Below are 17311 nucleotides of genomic sequence, written 5' to 3'. Positions count from 1 at the left end.
TTGCCAACTGAATGTTCAGGCAGGTAAAGGGTAACTTTCTAAACTATCTAATACAAAATCTGACTACTATTACATTAGATTATTAATAAATAATGAAATGAATTTATTTTATAGCTATTTATTATCAAACGTGAAAGATTACAATATATAATCTGTACTTTGACATGTTTTAGGACTCAGCCACATCACTGCCACTGAATATAGCTTTTGGGAGGTAGTCACTGGAGGACCATGCCAACTTTACGTTCGCGCATGCTCCACTTTTAGAGATCAGACACCATACTTTGTGGTAACAGAGTGTACTTAAGAATTACATTAATATTTCAAAGTATAGTTTTCCTCCTTACAAATACTACTATTTTTACAGGTTTTAAAGCAGGTTTTTAGGCTTTTGCAGTCAGGCTAGACAAAGCCATGCTTCACAGATCCATTCAGTGGCTGGCACTATAGGTGCAGCAGTCCACAAATTACATTAACCTCCAAGTTCTGTGTGAATTTTTTACTCCATATACTAGGGATATGTGGTCAAGTCAAATGCGGCAATCAGGGATACGCTAATTTAACCATGTTTAAGGGGCAGCACATTCACTTTACTACAGTTTAGCAGGAGTAAAATGCACAGAGTTCCAAGACCTGCAATTATAGAGTCCGGAAAAAGGTGAATCTGGAGAGACCATGCAGGAAAGGGATAGTTGCTACACGGACCAGTTTGTACATGGCTCCCCAATGCCTCCTCTACCTCTGCACTACCCATCTAACCAGGTGAGTAAAGTGGGAACATAAGAAACATAGAATTGTAAATAAGTACTTGTTAATAACATGCAGCTTTCCACTTCAGGATTCCAGGTGCCATCATTGAAAACTCGTACTTTGCTCTAGACTACTTGATGTAATTTGAAATCCAAAGGTGGGAAACAACACCTTTTTCTACAGCTATCCATCAATATTTGCAACTGTTACAATCTAAGTTTGCACTGCTGGTGCCTATACTTCCATCGTTATCTGTGAAATCAAATACTGCACTGCTGCTGCCCACGAGCTCCTATCCTATATGTTTGCTAACGCCTCTACACATTGGAGTTTAGGTACCCTAATCAAACCAGGTAACTATCTCTTCACTATGCAGAAGTCAAAATAATTGCATATCTCTCTCTCTCCCTGAAGTGTATGTGATTAAGATCAGTAAGATACAATTCCACGTGCAACACCATACAAAACATTCAAAGCAATATATTTACAGGTGGGTTTGTTTTCAAATATGTGCCAACCTGCAACCTTTCTGTAAATGGATAGCGATCACCTTTTTTGTCAGACTCCAAGGGAGAGAACGACTTTGGAGAGATTGAACCAACTGAAACTAATTGAGGTTGAACATTTTATGGGGGTGAGGAAGGTTTTCGGACTGGGAAATACCACCGAGTCTACGTGAGGGATGTTCCTTTTCTGAAGGGTTGAGTGGAGTCCAAGGACAGTGACACTGAAAACGTGAGCTAATACGCAGCTTTAAGCACGTCACGTTTACGTACCTATCTGTTTGCATACATTGCGAGTATTGCCATAAAAGCTCGTGAGTGTGTGTACGTTTCTCCCCTCAGCTAAAATAAATGAAGGACATTTATGATGGACAGGGGCCGAGCTTAAAATGTGTGCTCGTGTCTTTCACTCTCTAAACGTGTCTGACAATCTGCCCGCTGGCTAATGTAAACAGAAACAGCAGCTTGATGTGAGCAACATGGAGAGGCACACTCGTATTGTGAAATTAGTTCGAGTTTCTTTTCAAATGGGAAATGTTCCTCTTTCTCTCTTTTCCACTAAAACTACTGACATGTAAGAAATGTGCAGGCAGGTTGGTATGCAGCTCCTTGCAACTAAATCAGCAACGAATGGCAAAGCACATACTTGCATAGGCCCCTCCCCACTTTCTCCCCCTTATTTGATATTGTTTTAATCAGCTAAGTGAATCATAAATACTGGCATCATAATACAAATGATCAAGAAAATGGAAAGCAGTCTGAGGATTATGCTCAATTCAGGGGCACCACAATTTGGGAGACAGAGGCAGGAACGTTAAGCACGACGGTGAGTGCTGATTGGCCAGCATAGGTTTCTATCATTCACATGTACACCTACGGAAGTACAACATTTAAAACCTGTTAATGCATCAGAAAAAGCTGGTGGATGTGGAAAACTTGGGCACCCCGAGAACTGCAGTATTCTGCAATTTTACCCAGTTCATTAGTGCAACCACTTACTAATACCATGAATGGACCTCCGTCATGTATCGATGCAGACTTCCACTAGCATAGATTTTAAATCTATAACCATAAGTGTGCACGTTTGCATACACAAACTGATAAGCAAATACATACATATATAGAAAGAAGCGGCAGGTGGAGAAATAGGGCGGTTTATTCTGTGCAATAGAAAACCAAGAAAACATATGTCCAAATATACATACATGCACCACATTCAGAACCACAAGCATGCATGCATTTGAAAACATTGTCAGTCAGACGTTATTCGTGGTTAGCACGTGTGGCACTAAATCCGGGTTATCATATTTTAGTAGAACACTCCTTCCGTGCATTCAATATCGTTAACCACGCAATGGGACTTTAAAAGCGAGCCATTTAGCAAGAAAAATGTAAAACTAATTTAGTGTTTCTTGAAATCAAGGTTGGTGGACAGTGTTACAGTGATCGATTTCCACAAGAATTATGGAAACATCTATTATATCAAGTAAAACCGACAAAAAAAAATTAGATGAAAATGTGAAAACGGGTTTATTGATTAAGTGCCATGCAGAGGGTTGATAATCACAGAAGACATCATCAATTAAGTGTACAGTCCATAATACATGTGTACAATGTTGATCATTCACTTGTATATTTCCTTTCATATTAGGCCAATTTGGCGTTCAAGGACATTTCTGTTTGCAGAGAACTTCAACAAAGTCTTACTGTGTTGTTGTGAATGCATGTAGCCTGTGATGTAATGTATTTACTTGAGTTTGCACACGGTAAGCGTGCGTGCCTATTGGGATGGGAAAAAAATCGGAAAAACAAAGAGAAATAGTATAAAGTATGTCAATATTTATTTGGAATGGTACAGTAATAACTTTTACGCCTCACCGGATGTTATTACTAAAATGCCATTACAACCTAGAAGGTATTAAAAAGCCGCGATGACTTTGGGACACACTTCAGAGGTAGTTATCTCATATGTACATAATAATGTGTAAGTTACCTCAGAACGTTTTATTTGTTCACAGTTGTGACGGTTGCTAGCTAAAAATGGCAACTTTCTATGTGAATGCTGTGAAAGACTGCCTTGTCCATAAGTTCAGGAAGCGTAAGTATAAATAACAAGACTAGATTTTTTTTGTTCCGTTTTGGGAGAGGTTGCTTTTCCTCCGAGATAATGTTTTGAGCACGGCAAACATTCCTCACTGCCATCTTGGTATGTGGCCGCCTGTGCTCTATGGTAATGCGGGGAGAGGCATTCGTTGTAGTGGGCTATTTAAATGCTGCATTTACTACTTAACACTGCGTGTTAAACGGGAAACAAACTCTGCAAACAGTGCTCCTAAAACCTCGGTCTGATCATTAAGTGAAAGTGTGGGCCGGGAAAACCAGCTTGATGCACAGTATGTCCCCAGTATTGTGCTGAATGCACGTTCAAACGAATTTACCAGATGCCTAGTTCACGAAAAAAATGGCTGTTTTTTTGTTGGTTCTTCTTGGTACTAAAGGCTTCCCTCCAAATCCTTGAAAAAAACCTCAGGAATATGTTAATCGGTTGCATTGTATATGTGAAAGGAGGAGGGGTGTGGAATAAACCAGTTTTCCAGTGAAACCAAATGTTTAGGCACATGCTTTGCCACTAGTGTTTCCAACTGAAGTGTCTTCGGATGTTTAGGTTTTTTGCAACTAAAGAACTGACTCGACATTTTAACATAAGCCAATAACTTAAACATAAATATGGTGTTAAATGTCCTTGTGTACAAATCACTGCATACCCTGCAGAGAACGGCTAGTAAAAGGTTCCTGCATTTTAAAGGATGGCGACAATTACAAACCGTATCACCGAATGTGACTAATTTGAATGGATAAACCTCAAATCAACATTCTTTTTTTTAAACTGTCGAACAAGTATGGTATGTAAAAGAAATATAATCAAAAGAGATGCTTGGGTTCTGCCACCACATTCCTGTAATGTTGCAAGTTTTGTACTTTAGGTTACAAGCTAGTGACGACTTCACCCTCATATATATATATATATATATATACACACACACACACAAATACCCAAACAAAAGACACTTTACAAAGCCATAAAATGGTCAGTTTGACAGCTTGAGGCCTTAAAATGTTAAGTACAGAAGGCTAGCAAGATTAACAGGATCATCCAACTCCTGGGACACCACTGGCTATTTACATGTTCAAAGGCTCTCATGGGTGCCACATAATCACAATTCACAGCTTCAAATGTTGGGTAAATTGTTCGGCCTGCCTTCATGTGCATCTGAATTGAACTCGCCCTTTACATCACAAAGATACACTGAATAATCCGATGGATTGTGCTTCCCAACTAAGTATTTACAAACAAGAAAGCCAGTCCATATTTCATGCAAAATGGCAAGGTTTAAGTAATGGTTCTTGAGATATACACTAATGGTTTAATGTTGAAGGAATCTTGATTTTAGGGACTGGTGTAATATGAATCCACATCAACGTCAGAAATATTTACGGATCTAAAAACCTTGTATGGATTAAGATGGAGTATATCATGACAGAATATACCAAGATTAAAAAAAAATAAAAAAATAAAAAAGTACACAATTGTTGCACCCACGCAATGAATACAGAAAAAGCATAGTACACTGTCAAATCAATAAATCAGTGGTTTATAGAGAGCGCTACTCACCCGTGAGGGTCTCGAGGCGCTGTATCGTTATATAGCATGACAAAATAAGACTTCAAAATATAAAATTAATCAAATATAGATGAAAGAAATGTATAAAAGCAAACTCGAATGAGCACAAAATATACAAGTGACGCGCTTTGTATATTTCGCATCTAACTGTAGCTCCCCTCCCCTTGCTCTTAGTAAGGGCAGGGAGCGTCCCTGCTAAATTCACGTGTATCACTAACTTTCAAGACATCTGCTGACTCACATGCATTGTCAGTAGTTACTCGCCCACGTGTTGCACCCTGCATTCTAATGATAATCTACCCACATCTGTCCTTGGAGTCTGTCCAGTTGATACGTCTGTTCTATTTACAAAGCATCCGTAAAAAAAACCTGGTTGCAGAGAAGCAATAAACACTGCCACTGTGACTAAAGAATGTTCGGTATGCTGAAGGAGAAAAGTATATAAGACGCTGCCCCTCAAGAATCAGCAGTCTCCTCCCTGCCCGAAAGCAGTAAACAACTCGGACATGTGGGAACAATGGAGGGCCCCAGGACCAGCTGAGTTTCAGAACAGTTTGACTGTTTTAGAGCCTATGGGGGGGCTAAAGTTCTCGACAAATGGAAGACTGCTTCCCAAAGCATAGCCAACTATTTGTTTTAATTAGTTCTGAACCGGTACTTGATCGTTTAAAAACATTTACCGCTCATACAAGTCGCAGAAATACAAACTTCATTTCTATCGGGAATGTTGTATCAGTTGAAAAATGTATACACATCTTCAAAAAGATAAAATTACCATGTAAACACATTTTTAAACAAATACGACAATCAGCCCGAAATGTTACAACCGAACAATATATTCGCAATCGTAGTATCTCAATAACTTGTTCAGACTTTAAACAAATGAGATTCCCTCCGCTTGAGAAACGTCCCAGGAACAGTTTAAAGCCGTTCTAACTACATTATTGTCGACACCGGAGTGCCATGGTATGGGTGCGGCCCATACTGTAGATGGGCCGGTTTACACTACAGATCGTGGGAGGTGACGTTACACCCAGATCCGCATAGTTCCCACAAAGAAGAGTGGGAGCCCAGACCATTACCGTGAGTAACTAGAACTTCTGAACCTAGACTGCACACGAACATTACCACTTATCGGCTCAGCCATATTAGAGTCAGGCTGAACGTCCACGCGCTCTCGTTGTTAAGTGACGTGTTCTCGAGGACGTTGCCAGATCATGGAATGTTTTTCCTGCCCCTAATATGGCCGGCGCTTTGGACTTCACCACTCCCTCTTGTTGCCGCCAACACGTAGCAAGAGCGTAGCTTTTGAAACGAAGCCCCTCAGACACGCTTAATGTTTTCGTACAAGAGGATACGTTGTGAACAAGCGTTGACTTGCCAAGCGAGAGTTATTTATCTACATCTATTCGTCCGGTGTCTGCTCAGTCACCAAATCGCAATTATTGCATTTTTGCGTCCGAGTTTAAATGTGAACTGTATTCGTTAGGCTAGCCGCTGTCCCAAGTGTTTCTGTTTTTTTTGTTCGAAAAGCTACTCGTTCCGAGAAACTCCGGTGAAATCGCAGCGGGCCTTACAGCACTTCCAGAGACCTACGGGTGAAGGTACATGTACTCTGGGTGTGGGGCACGGCACGTTCAACGGTGTCCTACTTTTTCGTACAACCCAGCGTGTCCCCCGCGACCGTTTGTTTTCTGCTGCGCGGTTTCAGCGTCAAACGTGCACAGTGACGCACTGGAATTATTGTTTGGTAACCCTCAGGAAATCTTGGACAGATGCCGAGCTCTTACGGAAATGTTTGCAGGGGATGTTGGAAGACTACTGAAGTGCTAATCGCACATGCCTTGTAAACTAATATTATTGCACGTAGAGACTGGAGGCTTTGCCAGCCACAGGTAGCCGTCCCCGCGGTTAGTATTCCTCTTCTTATGTAACCGTCCTATCTAAGGTTCCCCTCTAAGCTTGGTTGGGATGCGATCTCTAGGCAAGCCGGAAGGTCAAAGCGTGTTTACAGCCCTGTTATCACGTGTATGGCAAAAGATTGCACCTAACTGTCCTGCCGAGCACTTACAAATACACCGCATTTGTAGATAAAATATGTGCGAGTTACCTCTTTAGTCTCCGTCGCTAGCGCGCGCGCATCGCCCTCCATCTTCCAGAGGCTTCCTTTCATGTCGGAATATCCCAGGGTGCAGTAAATAGTTCCCAGCGCTGCCTTTGTGTAGTGTTGTTTCATCGCAAACAGCTGATGTGAATAACTCGCACCACCGTCTCTCCTTATTACCGCAGTGATTCGCCTTTTGCATTCTTCCAGAATTGCTCAGTGTAGCTGGGTCCGGCCGAAAGCGGGTACATTTTTGCCACACCGTATTGAGCACTTTATTTTTCTCAGCGTGCTCTTTATTTGTGGCAGGGCAGATGAACTAACTCCAACGCCTCTAAGCTCCCCTCCCCCTCTCTCTTCCCACAGTCCTGTGAATCGATCCGATCTGAGAAGGCTCAAAAGTTGCCATTGAGAAAAAATCAGTCCGAGTTTAAAATTGCAAGGGTAAATAATCCTGGAACTTTCTCTAATTAGACGTTTGGTGAGAGAAAGGAGCATATCAGTAAATCGCATGCTAATTTAGCCAGTTTTCCGCAAACTACAACTGTAATGTTCTCTAAACCACAAATTCTATATACACAGCGTGGGCTGGTCTTAATGTGCCTATAAAGGAATGCAGTAGGTATATTTTGTAAAAGCAAATAACGTTTTTCTGCTAGATTATTTTAAAGACGCCATGTTTTTAAATACATATACATTTTCCTAAAAAGATTAGCTGACTGGAGTTGGTTGATGGAAATAAAATAAAAAAATTCCAGGGAGTGAGTTCAGGGAAACAAAGGTATGACTAACGCAGAGCCACTTTATAGTGAAATGTTTTGTTGTATTCAGTGGCGAATACAGTATATGCTCATGTTATTTGTGCATTTGTCCTGTAAATGATTAGAACCTGTTTGATTGATAGTCGAGGGTCTCGGCACCACTGGAGCAGACCCTATTTCAGTGTAGCCTAATCGAATGAGGTGCTTGCACAAATGTATAAAGCTTGCAAGTAAAACAAGACAGGGACATGATGCAACTACCAGTCTCGCGTTCTTTAAATGTGCATGTTTTTAATTATTTGTTGATATGATAGATACATTTTAGAATCATCGGTTCAATTTAAAATAAAGCCAAATAGCAGTTCATCGCGAAACAAAATACCTCGCATAAAAAACAAAAGTAACATGAATCCAGCTTTAGAAAGGAAGGTGTCTTTCTGCAACTGTGTTCCAGTGGAATGTAACCATCAAGCAGATGTAAACACGGTGTGTTTACTCAGCACACAAGAGAAGGCAATCTTTTACCCCATGGTGATTAGGCTGTCCACTAACCTGGGAGATGGGCTCTACGTAATTAAACGTGCCTGTAACTTCACATGTAATCTCTCCCTCCCCCAAACTCCACTCTTGTCCTTCGCTCCTCCCCTCTCCTTTTCCCCCCACAGCCACTACAGATCTCAGAGATTGGGAATGCCAGAAAACACAGGCCATCGCTCACGTCATTAAAGTGATTTGCACCACTTTGCTAATTAAGGACAAGCTATAACATAATACTCGCATGTCTGCAGAAGCCTTCCTACACCAAGACTATGTTTTATTTTCCAGTTCGGTGTTCCAATACGAAAGAGTCTCGGGATACTTGCATATACTTAAGAGTTTTGTTATCACAAGTCTGTTTAAAAATGCACACTTTGGAGCCCTTTCAGGACAAAGCCTCGGCAAATCCTTTTACGCCCAAGGATTTGCAAATTTAGAAAGGCTGCATTGAATTCAAGATGGGTCAAGGGGCAAAAAAAGGGTAGGAGGTCACTGCATTTTGATTAAGGGTCAGCAGACAACATGGCATGCAGGATGTAGCCTCAAACTGCTGTTAAAAACAGCATTAGAGGACAAGAAAGAATGTAAGATGCTGAGTGTTCTGCAAGAATTGCAGTTGTTTAGGTTTTTCAAAAGAGAATATGCAGTTTAAAAGGAACGGTCGGTGGAATAATTAGCTGGAAACAAACGTGCTTTTGTTTAGAAGGAACACCAACGTGCAACAATAAGATTGTTTCCCCTATTGCAGTTTATCGTGGTTTAACCTAAGTTAGGATGTTTGTCTGTATCCCTAGCAGTATATGTATACAATTAGGCAAGCAAGACTATAGCAAAGTGAGAAAAGTTTAACATTTTACATTTGGGTTCGGGAGTTTACATTTGTGGCAGACCAGGTGATACAAGGACTTTTTTTTCTGGGGCTTGGTTTAAACGCAAATTTACACGCTAAATATACAATTGAGTGCCTCTGTACATATAGGGGGTCTATGTTTATATAATGGGTGTAGATTGGTCTCTGTGTGCACACAGATCTGGGAATTTGTGTGTAAACAACTCAGGTATATTTGGGGTTGTTGGTTTACACGTTTGAGAATGTGTACATAAATGTGCGTTGGATGGCGTTGCCACACACTCGTAAGTGAGACTTTGTGAATGGAACTGTGTGTGTACGCATACATGTGAAAAAGCGTGTATACTTGAAAGCAGGGCGGCGTGCACACACGCATGTGGAACAGGCCTGTGAGCACACACAAAAGGCCTTCACGATTCTAAACTCTTCTACACTGTCTATGGAAAATTAATTGGATTCACTTTGAGTGCTTTAAAGTAAATTTGCGATTGTGAACAAGAACAGATAAACAGCTATTTTCGGAATTCTTGGAAGGAGAGGGGTGGGGAGGTTGGTTTTGCATCCCTCAGCTGATTGAGGAGCAAGTAGAATACCTTGCTGTTGGATGCTTGTGTAAGTGCTCTCAATCTTCAACGGTGTTTCCCCGCACCCTGCTCCAACTTTGTATCGCTTCCACATGCTTCTTTGTAGTAGTTCCTCTAGCAGGAAATACCATAAACCATGAGTCGTCACGGCTGCAGAAACAATGCAAACTCTATTGTCTGCTACGTTCCTTTATAGCTGTATTATTTGAGTTTACCTTTCCGATAGTCTGTTGCCATAACAATGCCGGTGCAAATGCTACACATTTCTTTATATTGGTATTCACTTGAGAGCATCACACGCGTATTAAAGGTACTGCTTTAAAAGATATTCCGAATTCCAGGTTCGCGTCTCTTTGTAAAGGTTAGGATAGTCACTTTTTGTGACCCATTCCTGCCTGCAGCAAATGGTTCTTCACGCATCAGAAAGTTTACGTATCTCATAGAGATTACATACGTTACCCATTAAACTGTGTTCTCACAGAACACGTCATTTTTTAAAATAATTATTCTTTCTGGGATTCAGGAAAATAACGCGCACTGCCACAAAGGATGGTCGTTGTTGAGGGAAACCTTTGTGCATTCACAGCTACCTCCAATTCCTTTTATGTGTAGGCACAGAGGTCTTTTATCTAACTCGTCCCCAAGGTGACTGCAGAAGACCCAAGACGTACTGATGGCCAGTGCAGATCTGTCTGACAAAGATAACCCCCGAAAACGAGGGGCAGATTCAAAGATCAATTCAGCTGGCTGAATGATGTGGAGAAAGGCTTAATTACTGAAATGGAATAGCAGGAAGTAATATTATACAACAGCCCAAGACGTTTTTGACATGCTTGTGCTCTAATTGCATCTGCTCACCATGCCCAGAATATTGTCTTATAATACCCACAATTCTTTAACTAAAGTTTCAAATTTAAATTGTGAATAGAATAAGGGTACTTTATGTTTTCCTCTGTAATGCAACGATCCTCTTCAGCTTGCCACATTGACACGTTATATTTCCAGAATCGGAGCCCTTACTAATAATTCGCAATCCGTTTGCAAGAACGGATATTTTGCGAGCCTTTGCTGGGAGGTTTGCGATTGCTAGCAATCTTTATTGCAAAGTCCTGCCCGAAAACAAAGTTTTCTTTTGTAGTTTCAGACAACAAGCGTAAAAAGTGTGTGCATTTATGTATGTATATATATTACGCACTTTTGAGCTATTATTCCAGTGTGTTTTTCACTCGCAGGCTTACCAAAGATGTTTTATTATTATTCAATTCCACGTTACACGGCCATGAAGAATGGGGGTGTGAGGATGTATATTCTGCTATTCGCTGTGAGTGAAGATCTTCGGCGCAGGCTCTCGTGAATAAATCCTACCTTCTCGCGATTGTGCTTCAAACGTCGCCTTTTCAATCTCGATGCATCAGCCGCCTCGTGCATCTCTGATTTCCGGGATGCAAATGCTGCCCTTAGAGACAGTACAGCGCCTCCATTGAAAGGAAGAACGCCTGCACCCCACGGAGTCAAAGTTAAAAGAAGCTGATTTTGCAACAGAGCGATTTTACCCTTAAAACACCCGGTGACCATCAAATAGGTTTTCTGCAATCCCAGCTGATTTTTAATGCAATTGCCGAACCTCTTCGTTTTTCACCAAGTTTAAACGTGTGGGTTCTCCGCTTGCATGTGGCATCCGTATATCGGGTTCATTTAATCAACACATGGGTGTAATGACCTACTGTAGTGGAGAGCAAACACCTTTAGAAGGACAATAAGAGCGACCTCGCGCCCTGGCTCAGTTTTATGTTCATGTTGTGTTTGCTTTTCACTACACTAATGCATTTATGGGAAACAATGAGTGCTTTGGACAGAGTTCGTGTTCGAAACGAAGGGTGGGGGGCGCGCATATCTATTGCACGCCCATAATATGCAAATTATGCAATGCAAACCTGCTTGGTTTTACCATAAAATGGCTGTTTAGTTTTTGGGTGGGATGCGAGGTTGCATTTGACAACAATGGCCAACCTACTTCTTAAATTATCATATGTTCGCCTGTTTTATATTGAAATGTATATTTTTGGAAAAAATGCAAATCTAGTCTGGATATATAATGACAAGCCAGACCCAGAAGCATAAATAAATGGTTTCAGGTCATTGGCTTGTGATAGGGCACCGTCAAAGCTTGTAAGTCAGTGGTTTTACGTGCATCTATGTTCGAAGCACATTGGTTCCTTTAGGTGTATGTGCTGTTTTTCCCTCTGGAACTGTAGGCAATTAGCCTATAAGAGATGTGAGCCTCTGAAAACCTGAGCAGACAAAGGACATAAAGCTGACTGCTCGTGGCACGCTCCAGTTTCAAAATAGTTTTGCCCCTCATCTGCCTTGTTGCTCGCCTGATGTTTGGACCAACCCACATTTCAGAAAATACATGCAGAGGCTGCATTGTTAAAGTACCTCCGTTCTCCACCGTGATAACATGCGAGGCAGTAGCGCTGCCTTTCACTCCAAGGAGACAGCGTACCTGGAGGGAAGGCTGCATCGGAACTAAAGATGTAAGTATTTTCCTTTGTTAGGCATGCACAGATTATTCAATACCCTTAGAGGAATAACCTACGGTAGGGTGTGTATCATATTTGTGTTCTGATATTCCACGTTATACACAGGAACTTTAATAAGCGCCAGCTGTAGAATAGAATGACAATGTAGTCTGTAAAATCAGCAGGATTCGAATTATTTTCTTTTTTTAACTGGGCTCGTTTTAATGAAATTAGCCCTAAAATGTAACAGCGCTAGCAGTTGACAAACAAACCAATCTCTCTCTCTCTATATATATATAGATGTGTGGTTTTAAGTGTGGAGGAGACAATATGAATTAGACTATGCTAATTACTGGGAGAATTTTGGGGGAAGGGGTGGAATATCACTTTTTATTGCATCACCTGTCAGCAGTGCCCAATCAGCGCGGGCTTTGGGGAAATTAATTGATGGCGGTGTCTCTGGGCGATCTCAGTTCGCTCTGTCATTTTATTTGTAGCCGAGGCAGAAGTGGGAATAGCAGCTGCAGTTCCTTTTCCCTTTCTGCCCCATTCTCATAGTGCTCAAAGGGGGATCTGAAATTTAAAGCACACAATACAAAAACATGCAGGGGCACGTTTGGAACACGGAATGCTCTTTAGTTTCTTTATATTTTTGTACGTTAAAACTTGTTTTTTTCCTCCTGGACTTTGGCAGCAAGTTGCACAGAAATAACAGTATGTTGTTCTATTAGCAGGATGTCTTGTCAAGAACGACTGGCGGAAAAGTATTCACGTATTTGATGGCGTCGACTGTGGGAATAAATTCGGTGCAAGATATGGGAGATCTGAAATCGGGCTTTGAAGAGGTGGACGGCGTTAGACTCGGTTATCTAATTATCAAAGGAAAGCAAATGTTTGCCCTATCCCAGGTTTTTACTGACCTCTTGAAAAACATCCCCAGGACAACCGTCCACAAACGCATGGATCATTTAAACGTAAAAAAGCACCACTGCGACCTGGAGGAGCTGCGGAAACTTAAGGCAATCAACTCAGTGGCTTTCCACGCTGCCAAGTGCACTCTGATTTCCAGAGAGGACGTGGAGGCTTTGTACATCTCTTGTAAAACGGAGCGAGTTCTTAAATCAAAAAGGAAGAACCCGAGTCCTCGTCTACCGGCGGTGGAAGTGAAAGCGGAGCGAGCCGATCCCCAGTCGAGCTTCTGGAAGCAGAGAAATATCTGGCTGGGTTTGAATGAACCTGCCCCGTCGCTCCCGATAAAGCAAAAGGCCGCAGAAAGTCCGGGCCGCAGCGCGCTGCCTCGAGCGCCTCATCTACCTCACTTTCTGTGTAAATACAGCGATCGAGTCTACCCGGAAGTTCCCCGGCCCCCCTCCAAAGTTCTCCTAACCTACGAAAATGCAGCGATCACCAGCAACTATGTGGCATTTCACCCCAGCCCGCCGTTCTTTCGGAGCGTGGCGTGCAGCCGGCGTCCTGCGGGCTACAAGGCGCCCGCTGCTAACCAGCCCAAGCCCTGCCTGTCGCCGGACCTCCAGCGCAGGCACAGACGGAGGCCCCGCGGCCTGGTACTGCTGCCCGAGGTGCACGCTCTGAAAGCCGTCCCCGGGGGCTTGGAGACGCTGAGACTCCAGGAGGCCTGCGCCGCCCAGTTGTTGCTTCCAGCTACCCCGGGCCCTTACAGCAGCGAGTCCGAGTCCAGCTCGTACTCCGACCATGCCGAACGCGACTCGGACTTCGGCTCCAGCCTGTCCAGCAGCAGCAATTCGGCCTCCTCCGCAGAGGAGAGCCCTTCAGACTCCAGCAACTCGGACGAGGAAAGCTCGTCGGACTCCAGCTCGGCCTCCAGCCAGGCCTCCCTGGAAAGCATCCGCTTCCGCAGGACCAGTTTCTCCAGCCTGGCTGGCAAGCCGCCCCTCGTGTCACAGGCCAACGTTTTGTACCATTTGTCCAGCGCCTCGGCAGGCCCGGGGGTAAGCAGAGCGCCGGAGGCCCGGACTGCTCTGTGCGACATCAAGGCTGAGTCCAAGGACAGACCGGCCACCACGTGCCGCTCCGTTCGCACTGGGACTCCTTTCACTGAGGTAAGAAATGACAGGACGACCGAGATCACATCCCTACATTCAGCCGTCCCTAGTTGTGGCAAGAGAAATGACTCAACAATGTACCGCGTTACAGAGGGGGCCTCTTCACCCCGCCCAAAGAAAACTGCATTCACACAGCAGAGCACGCCGACGGAGGCAAGGGAACGCCTCCAAGCAACTGTTACACACTGTGCCGACAGCAGAGCCACCACTTCTAGGGTACCGAAAAAGGATTCTTCATCCTCTGTCCCTCCAGAAAATGGACCCCAAAACTCTTGTTTTAAGGTCTCTTCGAACTCGCACCCTTTGTCAACTCTTGTGGATGTAGTTACCGCCCCTGCCAATTCTTGCCCTGATGTGCCATGCCAGCTCCATGTTAAAATCAAAGTAGAAGATATGAGTGGGAATGAAGGTTATGAGATAGAAGGTACAATACCGAAGGTGAAAAACGAGTGCAGTGTTACCAACGAAGGCTTGTACAATGATTTAACTGAACACAAGACAGAGGGGCCTGCTGTCGGGGGCAAGGGAGACTCTACAGGCCCTAAGACAAAAAACACGTCTTTAAATTTGTTAACAAGTCAGCCTGATCCCTCAATTCCGGGGCCACTTAAACCCGAGGACGGGGAGTACAAATTTGGTGCCAGGGTAAGGAAAAATTACAGGAAACTAGTGTTTGGTAAGGGGCCTGTGTCGATGGCACCTTCTGGTACACAAAACATAAGTTCAAACATGGAGCCAACCTTTCCTGATAAAGCAGAGGCTTGTGAAGAAACACTGGACGAGTTTACAGTTACCAGCAAACGCAAAAGGATAGCCATCAATTTAACAACAGTGGCGAAAAGACCGTTTAATTTCATGGCAAATTTCCCTTGTCCACCGTCGCTAATAATTGGTAATGATGGGGATCTGCTGCCTGCTTATTCACTGAATACAACACATGATGCACACACGCCTAACAGGGTCCACCCTATATGGAAATGGCAACTGGGCAGCTCCCCTGTTCCATTGCCACCAAGTCACAAATTCAGGAAATTATAGTTTCTGGCATATTTTTGAGACAAAACATTCGCAAACTATCTCACTTTTGCTTTGAGACTGAAATCCCAGCTGGATGTTGTGCCCCTCAGCTCCAGCAGCGGCTGCATTAATATGTTCCCTGGAGTTTGCATTGTTTGATGACAGGAACCTATTTATACTTTCTCTTGCAGGTTGAAAATTGTCCTGGTGACATTCCGCAGACCACTTTAATTTCAAGAACCGAGTGCAACTCGAGTCTTGTAAGTGGAGCTTGGAAACATTTTGCTGTTTAAAATGATATATGGTCAATGGGCCTCAACTTGGTTTCCTCCAGTAATTGCTGAGAAGTTGATTGACAGTGTTTAAAATGAGCCATTCCTTGTATGCACTTGATTTCGAATTATGAGCTGGAATTCTAAATGGCGTTTACGTCCCTTAAGATACATTTTGCACAGTATACCTTTACCACCTCTATGTGTCAGTTTCTGCTTTAGTGTTTACCTACTAGGTAAGGGGGTGTCCCTTGTATCTATGAGTTGTACTTGCTGTTTTCAGGGTGAGAAGTCTGTCATTTGAGGGGACCCTGGGCATTCAAAAGCTGTATTCGCAACAATGAATACGTGCTCCTCTGTTCTCTTTTGAATACCATCCGTAAAAAGCCTAGTCATCAATTCCAGTGAGGCAGCTTCCTGTTGATCTGATTTGTCTTAAATATGATCCTGTTCTCCCCAGACGAACAATTTACATTTTTGAAGAACAAAAATGTCTTGACTTGAATAAAAAAAACATGTGAGTGTGTATGTTAGAGAATGACACAGGCTGACATTGTCCTGAAACGTATATCAAACAGTTCTTGGATTGAAACAGAATTCACGAGTCCCCAGCGTGTTCTGCGACTATTTATCTGACCTCTAAACTTGAGTATTTGTTAACAGTGTATGTAGCAGGGGGAATTTTATACTGCACGGGACAATCGGGGGCAATATTAATATTTGCACTTCACTTTGTAATGGTAAAACGCGTGAACTTTTGGAAGATGTCTTGGGCAGGCCAGTTGTGATGTTTTTGTGGTGAAATTGAAAGAGTAAATAAACCGAGAAACATTTGCACTGTGGAAAGGCGAGTTTTGGCTGTATTTTCATACTGAGAGTCTCGACTCAATAAATGTGATGTTCTCAGATGCCAGTGAGCTTTAGCATGATTTTTGGGATGATTGGAGTAATTTAACTTTATGATTGAGGACCTATTAAACTGAGGTTGATCTGCACGGAGTGCTAATGCAGCTGCACTGACATGTAAAAGATATATATTCAAAGTTCATTTAACTTTGTAATAAGATTACTTTTATAGGTAGTGTGACTGACACGTGCCATTCAGTAAGGGAAGAGTTCCTCACATATCAATGGCATTTTTCCAAGTGTATGCTGGGTGTGTTTCTCATATGCTATTCCATTTTTTCGAGGTGGATGCTGGGTGTTTTTTTTTGTTTTTTTAACTCTGAATCCAAGCGTGCAGCCCATTCATTCTAAGTTTCTTTGCCTGACACTCTTCGAGGCTACTACACAATTTGATGCTTAAATGTAACTACATACAGCCTGCCACACTTTGTATTGTGACGTATAGAAGCTGTTGGCATTTCACCATCTATACTATTTTCTTCTAGGTGTGTATTCTTCTGCTGGGGCCTATTTTTATGGACCACATCCCTAGTGATTTGAGGTTGTCATTTAATTCGTGCCCCTTTGTGCTCAACCAGTATGTTAAAAATTAAAATCTCACTTGGATCACTGCCTCCCCGTGCACGAGCTCTGATAGACATACAAATACTAACACATGCAAATCCTTGGCTGAGATACTGGCCACAATTGAATAGTAAACTGTGTGAAATGAGTTGGGGGAGGGTGGGATTCCGACAAA

The 17311-nt window shown here is 42.8% G+C and overlaps 1 protein-coding gene and 1 long non-coding RNA gene across 3 annotated transcripts in view; one reads left to right on the top strand and one right to left on the bottom strand.

The window, feature by feature from the left end:
• LOC146789512 (uncharacterized) overlaps positions 1–7378 on the bottom strand; it is a 271104-nt gene extending 263726 nt beyond the window's left edge. Inside the window, exon 1 of the long non-coding RNA XR_014970110.1 lies at positions 7046–7378. This is a non-coding gene — a long non-coding RNA (uncharacterized LOC146789512). The remainder of the gene's footprint in view (positions 1–7045) is intronic.
• Positions 7379–12124: 4746 nt separating this feature from the next.
• On the top strand, positions 12125–16579 carry LOC146789511 (SKI/DACH domain-containing protein 1-like). 2 transcript variants are annotated; one of them, XM_085631668.1, is made up of 2 exons: positions 12125–12308; positions 13028–16579. In XM_085631668.1, the coding sequence occupies exons 1-2, from the start codon at positions 12153–12155 to the stop codon at positions 15413–15415; spliced, it is 2544 nt and encodes an 847-aa protein (XP_085487794.1). In that variant the 5' UTR covers positions 12125–12152; the 3' UTR covers positions 15416–16579. The 2 variants fall into 2 exon arrangements, with proteins under 2 accessions (XP_085487794.1, XP_085487793.1); XM_085631667.1 differs by having other exon boundaries at positions 13025–16579.
• The last annotated feature ends 732 nt before the right edge of the window (positions 16580–17311 follow it).

The sequence above is a fragment of the Triturus cristatus genome, chromosome 10, assembly GCF_964204655.1.
Source record: "Triturus cristatus chromosome 10, aTriCri1.1, whole genome shotgun sequence".
NCBI lineage: Eukaryota > Metazoa > Chordata > Amphibia > Caudata > Salamandridae > Triturus > Triturus cristatus.
The sequence above is the reverse complement of the archived record's forward strand: the minus strand, read 5'-3'. Positions and strand labels throughout refer to the sequence as shown.

Excerpts from the sequence above, each read along its gene's own strand:
- LOC146789511 (XM_085631667.1), top strand. The coding sequence starts at position 12,153 with ATGTTTGGACCAACCCACATTTCAGAAAATACATGCAGAGGCTGCATT. Across the intron at positions 12,309-13,024 it reads GCTGCATCGGAACTAAAGAT|CAGGATGTCTTGTCAAGAAC; the intron begins GTAAGTATTTTC and ends TTGTTCTATTAG.